Consider the following 21,222-nt stretch of genomic DNA (forward strand, 5'->3'; position numbering starts at 1 on the left):
TGGTCATGAGTCTCCTAAGGACTGAAATAATCAGGAAGCCCATTAAGGTCCCACTTGTTCTATATGACCAAAAGTACTCTATCTGTGGTGAATCAGGGCCTAACCTAAGCCACCACAACATAGCAACCTAGTCCTTTGCCCAGTTGCCAGACCTCTGTTTTGGTTACAGACCCAAAGCCACTTGGATGAAGGAAAGACCAGATGAAGGAAGAACCCTGCAATAACGTTACATATTTGTACTATAAATCTTCCTCCTGGCATTTGCCAAAGAGACCTGTGACCTGTGTAACTGGAGTGGGGAAAAAATACCAAGACCTTCCTAGAAGGTAGATTAATCCCCAGGGACCCAGAGTTCCACTGTGGTCCAGTGATCAGAGCCAAAGCTTGTGGTAGTCAGGAGGTAAGTAGGATGTAGGAAGCAAGAAGTAACATCATACCTTTATAAAATGTGTGTGTGTTAGAGGGCAGGAGATAAATCTCATGAAAATACAGAGGCTTGCACGTCAATGAAGTTTCTAGGAATGCAGTGGCCTGGCCCATGTTGGGATGGCCCATGTTGGGATGAAATTCTTTTTCAAAAGTGAAAGAGAATTCCCACACTGTGCTGATAAGAAAAGCTAAACGTACAAAATTTCTTGAATCTAGCAATTCCACTTGTAGGTATATACCCAAGAGAAGTGATGTTTATGTTTGCGCATGTAGGAGAATGTTCATAGAAGCTTTATTCACAATAGCTAACAACTGAAAACAATCCAAAAGTCCATCAACAGAATAATAGATAAATATGTTAGTATATTCTTACAACTGAATACTACTCAGCAATGAAAAAGAATTAAACTACTGCTACATGCATTGTTGCATATGTATGGGTGAACCTCAATGAGATTATATAGAGCAAAGTAAGCCAGATATATAATTACATCTATATGAAGTTCAAAAACAGGCAAAACTAATCTATTGTGATACGTATTAGAGTAGAGGTTGTCTCTGAGAGGATACTGACTAGGAGAGAGCATGTGGGAGTCTTCTAGGGTGCTGATCATTGTAGTGTTTTACAAAGTATAAATGGGTAAAAATCCACCGAGCTGCACGTTTAAGATTTGTGCACTTTATGCAAATTTTACTCTGATAAGTAAAAGTGAAGGAGAAATATTTCCCATCATGAGACAAGGTGACATAGCTAGAAATGACTGCATAAATTTGTTGGCCAAGAAAGCAGAGAGCGCATCATATGAATACCCTCTCTTATGTAAATAAGTGTGTTGCTCTTATAGTAACAGCAAAACAGATGTCTTTCTACCCCTAAAAAAACAATGCACAAGTTGCTATACCTTGAGCCCTTTATCCCTGAAAAAGAGATGCATTGAACAGAGGACCTCCAGATATTGGAATCCACATTGGCCACATTTGAATGTACTATTCTGACCCATTTAGCAGAACCAGAAGGGCTGTGGGCTTTGAGGGTCATCCAGAGCAAGGGGACACCACAGGAGATCCAGCTGTAAGGCAGGCAGCTCTGCCTTTTAGGGCTTAGGACCCAGCCGACCCCCCATGTTCAAGATGCCCATGGGTGACCAGAATGCTGGGGAAGCCTGTGGCAAGCCCCAGTGGGGTCTCATATCAGAAGTCCCTAGGGTTTTAGAACAAAACTATGACCCTTTCTGACAAGTCACTAGCTCCTTGTCGGAGACTACCTGATGCTGAGACTCCAGGGTGTATCAGTTAGCTTATTCTGTACACAAACCACCCAAATATTACTGGCCTGAAACAAATACTTATTACTGCTCATGAGTCTCTAAGTCTCATGGATGATTCTCCTGCTCTTGGCCAGGCTCATTCACGGTGTGTGGTCAGCTGTGGGTCAGATTAGCTTCATGGACAGATGGACTCTTCCTGAGCTCATGTTCCCTCCCCAGCACATACATGTGATCTCATGGGGAGTCTTATATGTCCAGTTGACCAAAGAGGAAAAAATGAAGTCCAGTTTTCAGACAGCTCATATCCAGGTGGCAGATGGCTACAGTGTTGCTGTCTTGCTTAAGTGGCCCTGAAAGACAGTAAGGAGATGAATTTTCTCCAATTGGCTGTACTTGATAAATTACATCACAACCACTTAACCTGGAACTAGAGAGAGCCTTAGGGACAGATAAGTAGCTAATGTTTTGGCTGCATGATAAGGGACTTGGGACTTAGCAGGAATATGATGGGAGGTTGGTAACGTGGAGGCCTGTGAAAAAGTATGTGGATGGACCTCTCAGAATGGACCTGAATTTGGAGAATATTTGTGGAATATTTGTTGAATCTCACCAAAGGGACCTACTGCAGAGGTGGCTGTCAGAAATCAGGTGAACAAGGTGACTTGTGCATGTCAGACATCCTCTATCCCATCCACCCCAATTCTTGCTCAGTGGACTCATGAACAAAGTGGTCATGGTGATGGGTGTTGAGACTGTGTGGGGTCTCAATCGCGAAGGCTGACCCGGCTACCAACACCGCTGAGAATCTAACCCACCAACAGCAGAGACCAAGTTGGGCACCATTCCCTGGGGCCCAGCCAGTCACTGCTAGCACCAACACTTATAGACACACTGAAATACAGCATGATGGATATTCCACCAAATTGCTTTTGACCAAACAGCTCCCTTTATAGGAAAAGAAAGAGGGCAGTGGATTTTCCTGGTCTTACCATGCACCCATTCATCAGAAGCAGCTGGCCTTGGAGAACACCAGAACAGCCTATTGAAGATAGAGTTACGGTATCAGCTCAGAGACAACACCTGGGGTTGGACTGTTTTCTGAATCTACAATCGGTGTGTGGGACTGTCTCCACATAGGCAGTGGTGTGGGAAAAAATAGCTGACTCAATAAAGGAAAATAATTCATGAACAGTACTGAGAGACAAGTTGAAATTAGAAACTGCTCACTCTTTGTAGCTGTGAGATTTCCATTAGCAGTACTCAGTCACTCTGGCATAAGAATAGAGAAGGAAGCTGCAACATTGAAGATCAAGGTTGTGTGGGACACCATTATGCACCAAAATTCTCTCAGCCCTACTCTTCCTCCAGCTGCTGCTGGGGGACCACTTCATGTGGGCTTCGACTGGCTCTGCACCAGGACCATCAGGCAGCACTTCCACTTAGGTGGAGGTGATACTGCTCACCTCTTTTTTTAAAAAAATTTATTTATTTATTTTTGGCTGCATTTGGTCTTCATTGTTGCACACGGGCTTTCTTTAGTTGCAGCGAGTGGGGGCTCCTCTTCATTGTGGTGCATGGGCTTCTCGTTGCAATAGCTTCTCTTGTTGAGGAGCACAGGCTCTAGGCATGCAGGCTTCAGTAGTTGTGGCACATGGGCTCAGTAGTTGTGGCTCGTGGGCTCTAGAGCGCAGGCTCAGTAGTTGTGGCGCATGGGCTTAGTTGCTCCACGGCATGTGGGATCTTCCCAGACCAGAGCTCAAACCCGTGTCTCCTGCAGTAGCAGGCAGATTTGTAACCTCTGCGCCACCAGGGAAGCCCACTGCTCACCTCTTAAAGAGTTCATCGAACACTTACCATAGGACCCAGCAATTCTATTCCTCGGTAACTAACCAAGAGAAATGAAGCATATGCCCATGCAAAGACTTGTACATAAATATTCATAGCAAGATTATTGTAATAGCCAAAACTGGAAACAATTAAATGTCCATCAACTGATGAATGGATAAACAAAATGTGGTCCATCCATGGACTACTTCTCAGCAATACAGAGGAACAAACTGCTGACACATACAATCACTTGGATGAACCTCAACAGCACTATGGCAAGTGAACGAAACCAGACACAAAAGATTACATACTGTGTGTGGTTCCATTTATAGGAACTTTCTAGAAAAGGTGAATCTATATCAGTGGGGGCAGAGGGTGGGAACAAGGAGTAATGGCAAACAAGCACGAAGGACGTTTCCTAGGATGGAAGCGTCCTAAAATTGGATTGTGCTGATGGTTGCACAACTGTTTACTAAAAATCATCAAACTGTGCTCTTACAATGGGTGAATTTTATGCTATATAAATTATACCTTATTGAAATTGTTTAAATAAAGAATTTCAACTTTTATGTCAAGCAGCATTTGGCACAACTGATCATTTCCTCCTCCTTGAAATCCTGTCTTCATACTCTTGTTTTCTCCGACCTTACTCGGGGTTCAATTCACTCCCCCTAAGTGACCTCCTTCAGGTCTGTGCCTTTACATATTGGCACTGATGATGTCCACATTTACATATCTGCAGCCCAGCCCTCCCTCCTGAACTCCAGACTCTAAAACCCAAATGCCTGCTCACAGTCTCCTTGGATATGTGATGCGCACCTCAAATGTCCTATGTCCACACTGAGCTCCTGCCCTTCCCAACCCCAATCTGAGCCACCCTCAGGGTCCCCATCTCAGCTGATGGCAGCTCCTTTCTTCCCACTGGTCAGGCCAAAAGCCTTGGAGTTGTCTTTGACTCCTCTTTTTCTCTCCCGCCCATATCCAACCCATCAGCAAACCTCAACTGGTGCTTCCTTCTAAATACACCCAGAAATGGGTCACTTCTGCCCACCACCTTGGTCCAGCCCATCGTCATTCCTCGCAGGCATTGCTGCAGTAGCCTCCTCTTCCCTGCTTTCACCTTTTCCCCACAGCCTTTTCACAACAAGATATCCAAAGTTGTGCTAATAACATGTAAACCCAATCACATCATGCCTCTGCTCAGAACCCTCTCTGGTTCCCCATTTCATTTGGGCCTAGGTGACCCAGTCCCATGTGACCATTCTGACCTCAGGACTCAGTCACTCTGCTCCAGTCCCACCGGCCTCCTTACTATTCCTTGAACATGTCAAACATTCCCACCTCAGGACCTTTGCACTTGCTCTTTCCCCTGCCTAGAATAGTCTCCCTCCAGAATTCTAAAATAGCTGTGATTCCCATCCCTGGTATCCATACATTTGTGTAATCTCTTCCAGTTGCATGTGGGTAGGACCTGTAACTTTCTTCTAACCAACAGAAGAATATGGCAAAAGTGTTGGGGGATCACTCCCATGATTATACTATAAGCTAAAGATGAAGGGATTTTGCAGATGTAATTAAGGGCCCAATTATCCAAATTAATCACTTTGATTTTGAGTTAGAAGATGACCCTGGTGGACCTGGCCTAATTAGGTGAGCCTTTTTAAAAGAGGGTTGGGGACTTTCCTGGTGGCGCAGTGGTTAAGAATCCGCCTGCCAATGCAGGGGACACGGGAAAATACCACATGCCGCGGAGAAACTAAGCCCATGCACCACAACTACTGAGCCTGCACTCTAGAGCCCGAGAGCCACAGCTACTGAAGCCCACTCGCCTAGAGCCCGTGCTCCACAACAAGAGAAGCCACCGCAATGAGAAGCCTGCGCACCGCAACGAAAAGTAGCCCTTGCTCTCAGCAACTAGAGAAAGACTACGCGCAGCTACGAAGACGCAACGCAGCCAAAAATAAATAAATAAACAAATTTACATTAAAAAAAAAAGAAAACATACATAAAGTTTAAAAAGTTATTTAAAAAATAAAATAAAATAAAAGAGGGTTGCCTGCACTTAGAGACTTGAAGTACCAAAGACTCATTCTCTCTGTTGCTGGCCTTGAAGATGCAAATCACATGAGTTCTACAGCTGCAAGGCAATGCATTCTGCCAACAATATCCCAGGCTACAGAAAGGAATGCTGCCTGGCTGATATCTTGACTGCAGCCCTGTGAGACACTGAGCAGAGGACCCAGCTGAGCCATGCCCAGACCCACAGAAACTGTGGGGTAATAAGTGGATGTTGTTTTAAGCTGCTAAATTTGTGGTAACTTGTGACATAGCAATAGAAAACCAGTCCACCCTCAGATATCCACATGGCTTCTTTCCTCACCTCCTTCAAATGTCAGATGTCACCTTCACAAACAGGCCTAGACTGAGCACCTCAGGAAAACTGCAACAAGTCCCACTTACTGCTTCCTAACCCACTGAAATATGTTTCTTGCTTCTCCCCCTCCACTAGAATATAAGCCCCTGAGGGCTGGGATTTTTGTCTGTTTGTATCACTGATGTTTCCGAGCATCTGTACTGGGACCTGGTGCATCTTCAGATGACAGTTGTTGAACAGCTGAAGGAACGCTGTCCTGTGGGGGACACTATGCTAAAATAATCTATGTGCATGTGTTAACTTGGGTGAGGTCACTGTGCTCACAGGGCAGGCGGGAGGCCTTTCTGGGGCTGCCTCCAGGGTCAGGCCCTTGGCCTTCTAGCCCGGCAATGCCAATGAGCTGATTTGGGTGAGAAACAAGACCAGCTGCTGACTGGTAATCCAGGTCAGCCTGATCTGCTCAGCCTGGCAGCCTCAGCACCCACCTTGAGGAGGTCAACAAGAGTGCAGAGGAGGCTGTCTCCTCTCCCAGGGATGACAAGGACCTCATTTTTTCCTATTGCACATTGGGATCCCCAGAGAGCAGACTGAGATGGAGTTTAACATGCAGGATGCTTATTACCAAGGGCCCTTGGGACCCACACTTGTGGGAGGGAGGAGGTAGAAACAAGGCTAGGTGGAGGGAGAACTTCCATGCAAGCCTCAGTTGACCCCACAGGGATGTCCTGAGCTGAAATAATCCTTCAGGGTTGTCCGGCATTAGGCCAAAATGGACCAGTCATTGGATGTGGGCCACCGGGGGAGGATGTGACTATGACCTTGGGACAGGCGGCTCTCGGTAGCTGAGGCAGGCCTTGGATGGGCTGTCAGCCAAAGGCTATCCGATGACCACTCTCCCAGCAGCTGGGTGGCAAGTCCCTTCTTGGAGGAGGATCCATGCTGAGCACCTCCCTGGTCATGACAACACTGATCAATGCCCTTTCCACCGAGGCAGTCTATCTTTCTTTTATTTTTAATCATTTTCATTTTAAGATACTGTACATTAAAAATGCAAAAAAAATCAGTTTTTTTAAATTTTATTTTTGGCTGTGTTGGGTATTAGTTGCGGCACGCGGGATCTTCATTGCGGCATGCAGGATCTCTAGATGTGGCGAGCAGACTTCTCTCTCTAGTAGTGGCCCACAGGCTCAGTACTTTCAGTGCACAGGCTTCATTGCCCCGCAGCATGTGGGATCTTAGTTCCCTGCGTTGGAAGGCGGATTCTTAACCACTGAACCACCAGGGAAGTCTCCCAAAATCACTGTTTTTAAATGCATAACTAAAGACATGGAATTACAAATGAAACCAGTTATATTTATGAGCAGGTATCAAAATATTAAAAACATTTGAGATACAGTCACAAATGTGCTTCTTTATTTAAAGCATTAGATGACGGGCTTCCCTGGTGGCGCAGTGGTTGAGCGTCCGCCTGCCGATGCAGGGGACACGGGTTCGTGCCCCGGTCCGGGAAGATCCCACATGCCGCGGAGTGGTTGGGCCCGTGGGCCATGGCTGCTGGGCCTGTGCGTCCGGAGCCTGTGCTCCGCAATGGGAGAGGCCACAGCAGTGAGAGGCCCGCGTACCACAAAAAAAATAAAGCATTAGATGACAAGATCTAGTGGCACATCCAATAACTGCCATAATTTCAAAGTGATGATGAGTCTGATGTTTAGAGGCATTTGTAATAGCTGTTGTAATGGGATAGGAGGACATCTGCCATTTTGATTTGCAACAAAGCCATGGGTATTGCAAATTCCACTGTGGTTTGTTGTCTACCTCACAGTTGAGGAAAGGCTGAATTTCAGTTAGAAGTGAGAGAAAATAAAATCTTTTCTGATCCCAGTTCCGGGTGCAGGGAAATGGTTGCTGGTGTGGGGAGTGGGGCTGGGGTTCCAGGAAATCTGTGTTCAGGAAGAGGAGGACTTCTTTGCAGAGGGGAGCTAGGCTGCGTGTATGGTTGGCCGAGAGGGGAGAGGGGGAGTCCTGCCGGAGTTTCTCCCAGCCTGGAGGGGCCCGAGAGTCCAGCCTGACCCCCACCTCAAGGTATTGGGAATGGGGGAGGGGGCTACAGGGCCTCCCCCACAAACCCTGTCCCACCCTAGGGCCCAGGCCATGGCACTGGCTCCCCTCCCAGAGCTGCTTCCTTCCCCTAGCAGTATTCGCTATCATCGCCAGGTCCATTAGCCGATGCGGTGATCTTGACCCGGCCTGGCCCCTGCAAATGAGCGGGCACGCCGGGGGCGCAGGGCCTGACCCGCAGCGGCCTGCTGTGACCAGTCATGCGGCGGCCCTCTTAGACACTGCTCCGCCTACGCGGCCCCTGGGCATAAAAAGCCGGCCAGAGAGACGGTGCAGCTGCCGGACCCCGGACCCAGCGCGCCCGCACCATGGCCGTCCCCAGCCTCGCCTGCTGCCTGCTCGGCCTCCTGGCGCTGACCTCCGCCTGCTATATCCAGAACTGCCCCCTGGGCGGCAAGCGGGCAGTGCTGGACCTCGACGTACGCAAGGTGAGCGCCCAGCCCTAGTCCCGCGGCGCTTGAGGCTGGGCAACCCGCAGCCACAGGGTCGCCCCTGCCGCTCCCTTTCCCGCGCTGACCCCGCGCCCGCCCCGCCTGGCCTGGGAACCAAGGCAGCCGAGTAGCTTTTGAGTTCCCTCCTTCGACCGCTTCTGGGGCCCAAAGAGCGCCCGGGAGAACCCGAACCTCCGGCGCTCCTCTGCCCTGTCCTCCCCCACCCGGCTCAGCCCCCGCCCCGCAGGCTCTCCCTCCCGGGCCCGGGCCCCTCCCCGCCCCCGGCTCACTCCCGCCCTCCCGCCAGTGTCTCCCCTGCGGCCCCGGGGGCAAAGGCCGCTGCTTCGGGCCCAGCATCTGCTGCGGGGACGAGCTGGGCTGCCTCGTGGGCACGGCCGAGGCGCTGCGCTGCCAGGAGGAGAACTACCTGCCGTCGCCCTGCCAGTCGGGCCAGAAGCCGTGCGGGAGCGGGGGCCGCTGCGCCGCCGCCGGCATCTGCTGCAGCCCGGGTGAGTCAGGCTGGGGCCGGGGCGGGACCGGGACACCGGGACCAGGCGGGGCGGGCCGTGGCGGGCCCTGACCCGGAGTCTCTCCATGCAGACGGCTGCCGCGGCGATCCCGCCTGCGACCCCGAGGCCGCCTTCTCCCAGCTCTGAGACCCGCCGGCCCCCGACACCGTCGGAGCGCAGCCCTCGCTCCCTCCGTAGCCACCCCCAGGAATTATGACTATTAAATAAAGCAGATTTTTTTCCCTCCAACCCGACTCGCGTCTAAGTGTCAGAACTGGGAAGGGAGGGCGTTGGGGGAGTCGAAGATCGCCGGCTCTCGGCACTTCATAGGGAATTAAAGCCGCCGCCCCGAGGGGAGAAGGGTGCCATCCTGTAGGGGTGGCTGGAGGAAGGAAGGGGACGACACGGCTGGCTCCCAGGGAGATGGAAACAGCCCGCTGCTTCCCACTCCAAACAGAGCTGGGGGCCTACAGCGGGCTGGACATGAGAGGAGCTTTCTAAGGTCCAAAGCGACAGAGTGGGGCCTGCAGAGATGAGTCTGACGGGGGACCAGAGGAATGGCAGGAGGTTGGTCGCAGAGAATGAAAGACTTCCTGACATCTGGAAGCAGGCTTGGGCCACACAAGAGGGCTGGCCTGGGGGAGGGGAGCTTGGCTGGGGCAGCTGAAGGGCCTTCACGTTTCCAAGGAGCTGGACTCTCAGGCCGCAGGAAGCCACCTGTACTCTCAGAAGGGGTGGCCAAGCTGGGGAGGCTGGGCGGGAGGGCCAGCACCACCCACCCCTGTGGCTTGTTGTCCCACCCAGGAGGCCCTGGGTTCCCAGTGTTGCATGGAAGCCAGGAGCCCTGCTCCTGACTGTGCAGTAAAGAAACGTGACGGCACTGGGGACCCTGCAGAACAGGGGTTCCTGAGAGCCCATAGCCACAGAAACGACCACAAAATGCAGAGGACACTAACAGAGAGACTCCTGCAACCTACACTTCTCATCCGTTCCTGGATCAAAGACCATTTGGAGCATCTATAAAAGCCTAACCCCTCTCCCCCAGAATGTATGTGCCGCTGTTCACTTACTCGTGCTGTGGGACAAAAGTGATTTCAGAAGGTGCATGCCCACACACCCACTCCAAATAAAACAGGAGCGCATCACTATCTGTTAGTAATTTTTATATGTTATTTCTGTGGCTTTCTCACACACTGAAGCAATGAGGATTCACTCAGAGGCCTCCCACCCACCACAGCAGTGTGTCGTCTCACAGAGTGGAGAGATAAAAAATAAACTCAAGAGAACTGTAAGGTTTTCTTTGTATAAATTACAAAACCAGGCAAAACTAAGCTATGGTGCTAGAGGTCTTGGGTGTGGTGGTGACAGGAAGGGGTGTAAGGGGGCTTCTGGGGTGCTGGTCATATTCTGTTTCTTGGCCTGGGAGCTGGTAAAACAAGTGTGTTCAGTTTATTAAAATTCATTCAGATTGAACACATGTGATTTGTTCACTTTCGTATGTATATATACTAGAATAAAAGTTTTTTAATGAAAAAATTATCATTATTACCAAGATGTATGAAGAGAATAGAGATGAAGCTTTTGAAAGCCCCAGTGGTTCCTGACAAGGCTGTGAGAGCAGGTCCCTCCTCTTACCCCATATCTGGAACAAGAAATGACTGAAAGCTGAGTCCTGTTCAAATCAACTACGGGGAAGTATGTGATTCTCATATATTGGTGTTTGAGAACCATGTCAAAGTTCTGTGGTCCCTCAGAAACCACACAGATGAAGAGGGAAGCAACCAGAAGGAACCACACTACTCAACTAGAGAGACACAAGGTTAGGGATTTGTGCTTTTCCAAGCTTGGGCATCCACCTGCCACATCAGCAGGAAGCCTGGGATCTCCCTCTGGGACCTCACTCTCTGAGTGCCCTGCATACCCTTCAAACCCCAGAGGATTCCATAGAGCAGAGCCATGTCAGCCCAGGTCTCCCCACCTGGAGAGAGAGTTCAGGGTCCCCTCACCCCTCCAGTGTTTTCTTTTCTGGTCTCAATAACACAGGGGCAGATTGACACCTCTTTTTCAGGAGATGATGCAGAGGTGGCATCAACCTGGGCCTGGTGAGGAAGAGGAGCTGGGAGAGCTGCCACGTGTGCTAAGTGAAGTGGTTCAGTGGCCAGACGGTGCAGAAGCCATTCTTCACTCTTCCTCCTGGCTCAGACCCATGGCCTTTGTCCTCCTTGGAATGACTCCTTCAAACCACCAAAGTGCTTGGGGCTTGTGCAGGGTGGTGGTTCCCAACCCCTGCTTTGTATAACTAGTACTTTGTGAACCCATTTAACTACCTGGGAATGAAATTCCTAGATAACATGCCCACCCACACACAATTTCAAAAACAAATAATTAGTCCTAGCAGTAATATAAAGTAGAGAAAAGGGAAGTAATTTAGTACAAAATAACACTATTTTAATATGTAGCTAAACAGGTCAGGCTACACTGGGTGACATACACACAATAAGGTCATCTCATGATTATATCTGCTTATATCAAATACAGTAAAAAGAGATTGGAAGCCAATCTCTACGGACATTCAGGAAAATAAGACGGTCAAAGCACCATGAGGATCAATAGTCTTTTTTGTACCTAAAGAAAAGATGGACTCAGATATCAATGAATCACAAAGAATATATTTATGGGACACCTGGGGAAATTTGAACAGTATATATTTGATGATAATATATATTGTTGAGTTTTGGCTTGGGGCTTGCATGTGTGTGGTAACAGTCTGTGGTCATATCTTTTTTGTGTGTGTGTGTGGTACGTGGGCCTCTCACTGTTGTGGCCTCTCCCTTTGCGGAGCACAGGCTCCAGACGCAGCCATGGCTCACGGACCCAGCCGCTCCGCGGCATGTGGGATCTTCCCGGACCGGGGCACGAACCCGTGTCCCCTCCATCGGCAGGAGGACTCTCAACCACTGCACCACCAGGGAAGCCCTGTGGTCCTATCTTTAACAAAAGTCCCTCTCATTTGAGATGCACCCTGGAACGTTTACAGATGACATGGGATGACTGCTGGGATGACTTGGGGGTGGAAGGAGGGGGTGGAGTAGAGATGAAAGAAGGATCATGTGTTGATAATTGTGAGAGTGAAGGAGGGGGTAGGTACCCAAGGGGTCTTTGTTTAGTGGCTCTACTTTTTTGTATGTTTGAAATTTCTCTTAATAAAAACTAAAAAACCAAAAAGATTGTGGTAGAGGTAAATATTCTGATATGAAGAGATGCCCCAAATTTACTTTGTTAAAAAAGATGTGAATTAGTATCTGTACATTATGAAATAATACTAATTTGTAAAATAAAAATTCGTATGTGTGCATACCAGAATCCTGTGGGCAGCCTCAGAGATGAGCTCTTCACAGCTGTGAGAAGCTTTAGGACAGAGCATTCCAGTCTGAAAACCATAATCATTGACTGCATCACTGAGCACTTATTGCTGTGATTTATTTTTATGTCACTCTGTACTACCAGCTCCTCCAGTACAACACTGAAGGACAGCAATTTCAGTTTTCTGTAGGGTCTACGTGGACAGTAAGTCTTCCCTGCTTCCACACCCACTAAATTTCGTGTAGTTCAGTTTTTAAATCTGAAATGGTTTGAAATTATACCAGAAGTTTTTCCCGGCATCATAAGAGGTGACTGTCCATAGGGCAGAGGTCAGAAATATTTTTTCCCTTCCCCGATATTTTCTTCCGTGTAGAGGGGTTTCCCTGAGATAACACTCCTCCCAGGGAGTAGCTGACTTGCGGGGCAGGGTGAGAGGAAAGGAGTAGGTATAATGCCACCCCTTCCTCTCTGATCCCTCTTGCGATGAGGCTGCCATCCCAGGAAGCACGTGCTGCCACAGCGCAAATGCAGGAGCTCAGCCAATGCACAAGCTCCTTGTGTCTGGGACAGTAAACAGCTCTAGCTTGTTACTCAGCTTTGTGAAGCCTCCTCGCCAGCAGGTCCAAGTTGCATTGTCTAATATCAGTTCTATCAATAATAAAGGTAGTCTTCTGGCCTCCAAATATCACATTCTTTTATTTCATTTTTTAATTGTTTCAGAATTCAGGGGTTATAGTTAGTTAAAGTTAGGCTGCCATTATAAAAACACCCAAACCGTAAGGAGACCTTAGGGAGGTAGAGAAGGTCACTGTTTAATTCCCTCTGTCCTATCAGTCCTCAGTGAGCATTCCCAGCTCTGTTCCACTTTGTCACTTAGGGACCCGGGTTTCTTCTGTCATATAGTTCTGTCATCCCCTAGGCCTCAAATTTGTCTGCATATTTGAGACCAGGACGTTGTGGATTCCACCGGGTGGGAAGGGAAAGAGTGTGGAGGAGGGTCACACTGTCGTTAAGACCCCAAGTTCACTATTCCTTTCACTCACATTTTATTGACAAGAACATGGTCATATGGACACACAGTGCAAATGAAGCTGGAAAATGTAGCTACAACTCTATTACTACACAGTGCCAATCAAACTCCCAGAGGATTTTTTTGGTACAAATTGGAAAGGAACTGAAACAGCTAAATCAGTTTTGAAGAAGAAAGTTGAAAGAGTCTCACTACCTAATTTCAGACCTACTGTAAAGCTACCACACTCAGGACAGGGTGGGAGTGGAGAAAAGATAGGCCTATTGATCAATGCAACAGATCAGAGAGACCAGAAATAGACTTACATGTGTATGGTCAAATGATTTTGAAAAAGTTACAAAGACAATTGAATAGAGAAAGAATAGTCATTTCAACAAATAGAGCTGGAGGGAATTCCCTGGTGGTCCAGTGGTTAGGACTCCACGCTTTCACTGCCGAGGGCCCAGGTTCAATCCCTAGTCGGGGAACTAAGATCCTGCAAGTCCCATGGCCAAAAAAAAGAAAAATAATTAAAACAAACAAATAGAGCTGGAACAAATGAATATCCAGACACAAACAGTGAACTTCAATTCACAACTTGCACCCTATACAAAAATTAACTCAAAATGGATCATAGTTCAAATCCTAATCTGTTTAAAACTTATAAAGTTTTGGTGATTACAATAGAGCCACTATAAACATTCACATACAGCTTTTTGTGTGAATATAGATATTCATTTCACTTGGATCACTACCTGTTAATGGGACTGGTGGGTTAAATGGTAATTGTAAGTTTAACTTTACGAGAAACTATAGAACAGTTTTCCAGAGTGGGTGAATGATTTTCTATCCACATCCACAATATATGAGGGTTACAATTGCTCCATATCCCTGTCAGCACATGATATTGTCAGTGCCCCCCTTTTTCTTAAGACATTGAAATGGATATCTCACTGTGGCTTTAATTTGCATTTCCCTAATGACTAATGATGTTGAACATCTTTACATGTGTTTATTTGCCATCTATGTATCTTATGTGGTAAAGTACCTGCTTAAATTGTTTAGCCATTTTAAAAGTTGAGTCATTTTCTTATTATTGAGTTTTGAGAAGGCAGTCTTTATATATTCTGGGTATAAGTCCTTTATAAGTTGTGTGATTTGTGAATCTTTTCTCCCAGTCTGTGGCTTGTCTTTGCATTCTCTTAACAGTGTACTTTAAAAAGCAGAAGCTCTCTCCTGCTCTCATGACCACATCCACACTCCTACAGTCCAGCCTCCCTCTGCTCCATTACTCTTGCTGCTACCCTGGCCCCAGCTCCTGCACTGCTCCCCCAGATTCCTGTAGCAGCCTCTGCTGCTCCTCCACAGTCACCCTTGCCTTGCCCATCCGCCTCATAGGAGCCAGAGGGATCTTTTTTTTTCTGCAGTACACGGGCTTCTCACTGCTGTGGCCTCTTCCGCGGCATGTGGGATCCTCCCGGACCGGGGCACAAACCCGTGTCCCCTGCATCGGCAGGCGGACTCTCAACCACTGCGCCACCAGGGAAGCCCCCAACCATCAGTATTCTTAAAGCAGATGTCTATTCTTTGATTGAAGACTTTTAAATATATATTTAGTGAGCAAAATTGTTCCAGTTGTACACAACCAAATCGTCATTCCGCTGTAAAAACATTATATATTGTCTTAAATATGACGTATCATGAACCAAAATAAATAAATAAATTAATTAAATAAAATGAGCAGAAGTTTTTAATTTTGGTGAATTCCAAATGTATCAAATTTCTTCTTTTATGGATCTTGCTTTTGGTGTCAGAGCTAGGAAATTTTTGTATAACTTGAGGTCCTAAAGAATTTCCCCTATATTTTCTTCAAGAAGTTTTATAATTTTAGGGACTTCCCTGGTGGTCCAGTGATTAAGACTCTGTTCTCCCAATTCAGGGGGCCTGGGTTCGATCCCTGGTCAGGAACTAAGATCCCACGTACCACAACTAAGCCCACGTGCCTCAACTACCGAGCCCGGCATGCTCTAGAGTGTGCATGCCGCAACTAGAGAAGCTGGTGAGCCACAACGAAGACCCAGCACAGCCAAAATAAACAAACAAATAAATAAATAGTAAATAAATTTTTTAAAAAATAAGTTTTATAATTTTAGATTTTACATTTAAGTCTATGATCCATTTTTTTAATTGAAGTATAGTTGATTTACAATGTTGTGTTAGTTTTTGGTGTACAACAAAGTGATTCAGTTATACATATATACGAATATATATATTCTTTTTTTTCTTTTTATTTTCTGTACATTCTTTTTCAGATTCTTTTTCACTATAGTTCATTACAAGATATTGAATAGAGTTCCCTGTGCAACAGTAGGTCCTTATTGTTTACCTATTTTATATATAGTACTGTGTATATTTTAATCCCAAACTCCTAATTTATCCCCCCTCCTTCCCCCTTGGCAAACATAAGATTGCTTTCTATGTCTGTGAGTCTGCTTCTGTTTTGTAAATAAGTTCATTTGTATCATTTTTTTAGATTCCACGTATGTGGTATCAAATGATACTTGTGTTTGTCTGACTTACTTCACTTAGAATGATAATCTCTAGGTCCATCCATATTGCTGCAAATGGCATTATTTCATTCTTTCTTATGGCTGAGTAATATTCCATTGTGTATGTATATACCACATCTCTTTCATTCATCTGTCGATGGACACTTAGGTTGCTTACATGTCTTGGTGATTGTGAATAGTGCTGCTATGAACATTGGGGTGCGTGTATCTTTTTTCGAATTAGAGGTTTTGTCTTCTCTGGAAACATGCCCAGGAGTGGGATTGCTGGATATGGCAACTCTATTTTTAGGGGTTTTTTGGGGTTTTTTTTTGGGGGGGGGGCTGCAGTGGGTCTTCATTGCTGCACGCGGGCTTTCTTTAGTTGCGGCAAGTGGGGGCTACTCTTCATTGCGGTGCACGGGCTTCTCATTGCGATGGCTTCTCTTGTTTTTGTTTTTTTTTTTAAAGAGTTTTTTTTTAATTAATTTATTTTATTTTTGGCTGTGTTGAGTCTTTGTTGCTGCGCACGGGCTTTAGTTGCAGCGAGTGGGGGCTACTTTTAGTTGTGGTGCACGGGCTTCTCATTGTGGTGGCTTCTCTTGTTGCAGAGCACGGGCTCTAGGAGCATGGGTTTCAGTAGTTATGGCACGTGGGCTCAGTAGTTGTGGCGCACGGGCTTAGTTGCTCCGCGGCACGTGGAATCTTCCCGGACCAGGGCTGGAACCCGTGTCCCCTGCATTGGCAGGCAGATTCTTAACCCCTGCGCCACTAGGGAAGTCCCGCGATGGCTCCTCTTGTTGTGGAGCACAGGATCTAGGCACGCGGGGTTCAGTAGTTGTGGCACTAGGGCTTCAGCAGTTGTGGCTTGCAGGGTCTAGAGCGCAAGCTCAGTAGTTGTGGCTCATGGGCTTAGTTGCTCCACAGCATGTGGGATCTTCCCGGACCAGGACTGGAACCCATTTCTCCTGCATTTGTATGCAGATTCTTAACCACTGTGCCACCCAGGAAGCCCTATTTTTAGTTTTTTAAGGCATCTCCATACTGTTCTCCATAGTGGCTGCACCAATTTATATTCCCACAAACAGTGTAGGAGGGTTCCCTTTTCTCCACACCCTCTCCAGCATTTATTATTTGTAGGCCTTTTGATGATGGCCATTCTGACTGGTGTGAGGTGATATCTCATTGTAGTTTTGATTTGCATGTCTGTAATAATTAGCGACGTTGAGCATATGATCCTTTTTTAAAAACCAAGCTGCCTCTTCCCACCGCCCTCTGTCTGGATGGGTTACTAAATTCCTATTAGGTCTGGTCCTGCCCCAGGTCTTCCCAGACCTGGGGACTGGTCCTGAGTGTGCCACACTAGGGTAGAAGCGGGAGGCCATGGCAGGGAGAGAAGCCAGTGTGGGCCCTGCCCCGGGCAGACTTAATCATGCTGGACACTGAGCTGGGTCAGGATGATGGCAGAGCAGAGCTCTAAGATCAGAAGAGAACTTGGGGCTGACTGACTGAGACTGAGTCACCAGGCTCCGCCCCAAGGCAGGGTGTTGGGGTCAGGGCTCAGAGTGACTTCTCTCTGCCTGCGCTCCCTCCAGGCCTCCCTCCTGGCTTCCAAGTGTGGGAGGATTCCAGAGGAGATGCAGCCCCTGTGGTCCCAAGACCTGGAGCAAGAAATCCCAAGGAGAGGATGCAGAGAAGAGAGGGGGTAGAGAGAGAAGGATGGGAGGTAACGGAGGGGAGAGTTGGGGCAGAAGAGGCAAGGAAGGGATGAAGAGGGATAAGGAGAGAAGCAAGAGGAACAAGAGGTCAGGGGGGTGGACAGGGGAAAAGAGACCAGTGAGGGGAAAGGGGATAAAGGGGCAGATGGGATAGAGGGGACCAAGAGGGACAGAGGGACACAGAAGAGGATCTGCCAAATGCCAGCAGACTTCTACCCTGAAGCTGCATAGTCAAGGCTGGAAGGTCCTAATGTGAGTGTGTGTGTGTGGAGTGTGTGTGTGTGTGTGTGTGTGTGTGTGTGTGTACATGTGCCTGTCTATGGTCCAGTCAGCTGGGTCTGCGTTTCTCTGGGTGTGTCTGTGCTTCCCAATGTGTATCTCAGGGTCTGTATCTCTGACTGTGGTCAAAGATCACCGGGCATGTCCCAAACAATTTTTTTCGTCTGTTTGTCTGGCTGTGTGTGTGGTTGGTGTGGCTGTTTTGGGGGGGAGGGGGTATGTACCTAGGGTTTCCGTGGGCTCTGTCTCTCGTACTGGCTAAGTGGCCCGAATGGGGATGCTTAGTTTCCTCCTGGACTGACAGTCCCTGGCCCCCGTCTCTCCTGGGTCTGGGGTGATGTCCCCTCCACGCGGGCACATAAAGCACAGCCTTGGATGAGATGGGCTGGGAACTCCTGAAGCTGTTTGTGCCTCAGCCTCCCGGGATGTAAACGGGGACGAGAACTGTGGTCACCCCTGGTGCATCCCTTGCCTCTCTCTCTCGCTCTTCTCTCCGTGACTCTCAGTGTTTCTCTCTCTCTCTCCATCGTTCTGCTGTCTCTCTGTCTCTTGCTATCGTGTCCACCCATGTCTTTCCCCCTCTCTGCCTTTATTTCCATCCTTCTGCCAGATCCCCAACCCAGCCTCTCCACGGCCGGGACAGTGGCCCTTCCCCTCCCCGCCCCCAGGTCGCCCTGTCAGTAGTTCTATCTAGAATCATGCTGGCCCAAGATCGCTTCCCGACAGGATCTGTCCCTTTTCTGGGGTGGATCTGCCCACGACTTAGGGTCCGGGAACTGGTCCCCCACCCTCCTGTCCTCTCCCCTCTCCACCCCCAGAGACGGAGACGCACGCTAGCCAATGCCTTTAAGACCGTTTATTTTTCGTGCTGCGAGGGCGGGGGGTGTGGTGGGGGCGCCTCAGTAGACGCCGGGCTGGGCGGGCTCAGCGGGCTCCGGCGCCCCCGCCAGCTGCACCAGCCGCAGCAGCAAGGCCCCGCTCGGCCCGTCCAGCAGGGTCGCGTTGCTCAGGTCGCTGGCCCGGGCGCGTCGAGGGAAGCTGGCGCCCTCCCGGCACTCGGGCTCCATCACGCAGCTCTCTGCGGGCAGCATGGGCTGAGCGCGCGGCGCGGGGGCGCAAGAAGGTGCCCAGGCCCCGCCCCCGCCAGACCCAGGTGGGCCCGGCCCCCGCCCGGGCCAGGCCCCAGCGCCCCGCCCGCCCCCCGCCGCCCCCCCGCCGCCCCGGCCGCTCACCGTCGTTGCAGCAGATGCCGGCGGCGGCGCAGCGGCCCCCGCTCCCGCACGGCTTCTGGCCCGACTGGCAGGGCGACGGCAGGTAGTTCTCCTCCTGGCAGCGCAGCGCCTCGGCCGTGCCCACGAGGCAGCCCAGCTCGTCCCCGCAGCAGATGCTGGGCCCGAAGCAGCGGCCTTTGCCCCCGGGGCCGCAGGGGAGACACTGGCGGGAGGGCGGGAGTGAGCCGGGGGCGGGGAGGGGCCCGGGCCCGGGAGGGAGAGCCTGCGGGGCGGGGGCTGAGCCGGGTGGGGGAGGACAGGGCAGAGGAGCGCCGGAGGTTCGGGTTCTCCCGGGCGCTCTTTGGGCCCCAGAAGCGGTCGAAGGAGGGAACTCAAAAGCTACTCGGCTGCCTTGGTTTTCAGGTGACTGAGGAACAGCTCTCAGTGACAGCCCTCAGCATCCTCCCCCTTCGTTGAGGGAGGGGTCCCTCATGGGCTGCATGGGAGAGACCTTCCTTCTCAGCTTTGGGGCCTCCTGGTGTGCACCCCTCTCTCGGCTGCCCACTACCCTCCCCTTAATGCAGACCTTCCTCCTCTGCCCGCGTTGCTCCAGCTCCATCTCTAGCATGCACCCCCTCTCCACACCCACCCCACCCCGTGCAGGGAGGGCCCCTGCCCCGTTCTAGAATACACTCAGGCCCTTCTTCCCATGTCCTGTTCCCTCTCTGGCCTTACCCTGCCCCTCAAGCCAGTGGGCCTCACTGGGGCCCTGACCTCTGCTCACTCACCTATGGACTGACCCTGTGGGTGGCAGGGACATGAGCCCTAGAGGAGGGCATGAGGCACTTAGGTGACTCCAGCTTCCAAAGCTGCCAAGCAGAGGGAGGGGCTGTTTGTGGGGGCTGTCCACCTACCCACCCTAGTTTGTTCAGCAGCTCAAAACTGGCCACCTGTGGCCTTGACAGAATTGAGCATGGTGATTGGATTTCCTTTAGCTCTGCTGAAGGTGGAATAAGAGGGAATCACTGGACATGCAGCATGAAAGAATTGGTCTAGGTACCCAGCAGAACTTCCTTACAGGATACTTGGGTGGCACCTCCCACTCAGGCAAGCTCAGGGCAATGGCCAGCTTCTGGGGGATGGGGGGCTGGGGCCCATGGCTAGGAGAGGCCAGGAGTTGAACAGTGAAGGCCTCAAGTGCTGGAGAGACAGAGCCTCCGAAGCTCCAGCTAGTCCTGGAGGAGAGGCCGCCAGGGGCAGAGGAGGTCTTGCCATCCAGTTCTCCCTGATCCAGCACCGAGTCCAGTTACTGGGGAAACCTCTCTTTCCTGCATCCCTTCTCTGGATGCGGACAGTGTTCAGGAAGCCCTGCAGCCCGTTCTAGCCCAGCCGACAGCCTGGTCCCCTCTGTGTGGCCATGCCAAACCTTTCTTCTGTTGGGCACTTCCCCTAAAGCCTGCCTCTCCCACGACTTCCCTTCCTAGCCCCTGCACTGTGGTGCCATCCCTGGGCCTCTGCCCCGGCCCAGTAGCCCTGAGATGGGCCACGGTCATACCTGTCTCAGCTCCAGGTCGGACATGGCCCTCTTGCCGCCCCTTGGGCAGTTCTGGAAGTAGCAAGCGGAGGTGAAGGCCAGCAGGCCGAGGAAGCAGGCAGGCAGTGTGGCGTCGGGCATCCTGGCACAGGTGGGCACAGTCGGCAGTGCTGCTCTGTGGACTGTGCTGTGCTGCCTTCGCTGGCTGCCTATTTATGTCTGCAGGTGCTCCCTCTGAGGTGACGTGGCCACCACCCCCCTCCCCAGTGGCTCCCCAGGAGCCCATGGCCGCCAGGTCCCAGTCGTCAGCAGTGATTCAGGCATCTGGGGACGCACGTGGACCTGTGCAGGGGACGGTGGAGGAGGGGTGCCAGCCTCTGGGCTGTCATTGGCAGCGGTGTGACTGCGGTGTGACAGGAGCTGCTGTGACTGTAACTGTGACTCTCTGGACTCAGGGAAAGAGACAGACGTGGGGAGGACGGTCACCTGGAGACTGTCTCCAAGCTTTCTGGTGCCCAGAAGAGGCTGGGGTCAACAGGCCCTGTCCCCCAACACAGACCCCTGAGAAGGGGGCAGGGGGGACCTGAGGGGCTGCTGTGTAAGGAG

The 21,222-nt window shown here is 50.2% G+C and overlaps 2 protein-coding genes across 2 annotated transcripts; one reads left to right on the plus strand and one right to left on the minus strand.

Moving 5' to 3' along the window:
- Window positions 1-8,308: 8,308 nt before the first annotated feature.
- Window positions 8,309-9,194, plus strand: OXT (oxytocin/neurophysin I prepropeptide). Its single transcript, XM_081257901.1, has 3 exons — window positions 8,309-8,444; window positions 8,755-8,956; window positions 9,048-9,194. The coding sequence occupies exons 1-3, from the start codon at window positions 8,325-8,327 to the stop codon at window positions 9,101-9,103; spliced, it is 378 nt and encodes a 125-aa protein (XP_081114027.1). The 5' UTR covers window positions 8,309-8,324; the 3' UTR covers window positions 9,104-9,194.
- A 9,524-nt stretch (window positions 9,195-18,718) lies between these two features.
- Window positions 18,719-20,757, minus strand: AVP (arginine vasopressin; the record flags this gene model as incomplete). The annotated part of the gene is made up of 3 exons (XM_081256461.1): window positions 18,719-18,949; window positions 19,104-19,305; window positions 20,638-20,757. 3 exons carry the CDS (start codon window positions 20,755-20,757, stop codon window positions 18,771-18,773), a joined length of 501 nt encoding a protein of 166 aa, XP_081112587.1. The 3' UTR covers window positions 18,719-18,770.
- Window positions 20,758-21,222: the final 465 nt, after the last annotated feature.

The sequence above is a fragment of the Mesoplodon bidens genome (assembly GCF_964165515.1).
Source record: "Mesoplodon bidens genome assembly, chromosome: 15".
In the NCBI taxonomy this organism is placed as follows: domain Eukaryota; kingdom Metazoa; phylum Chordata; class Mammalia; order Artiodactyla; family Ziphiidae; genus Mesoplodon; species Mesoplodon bidens.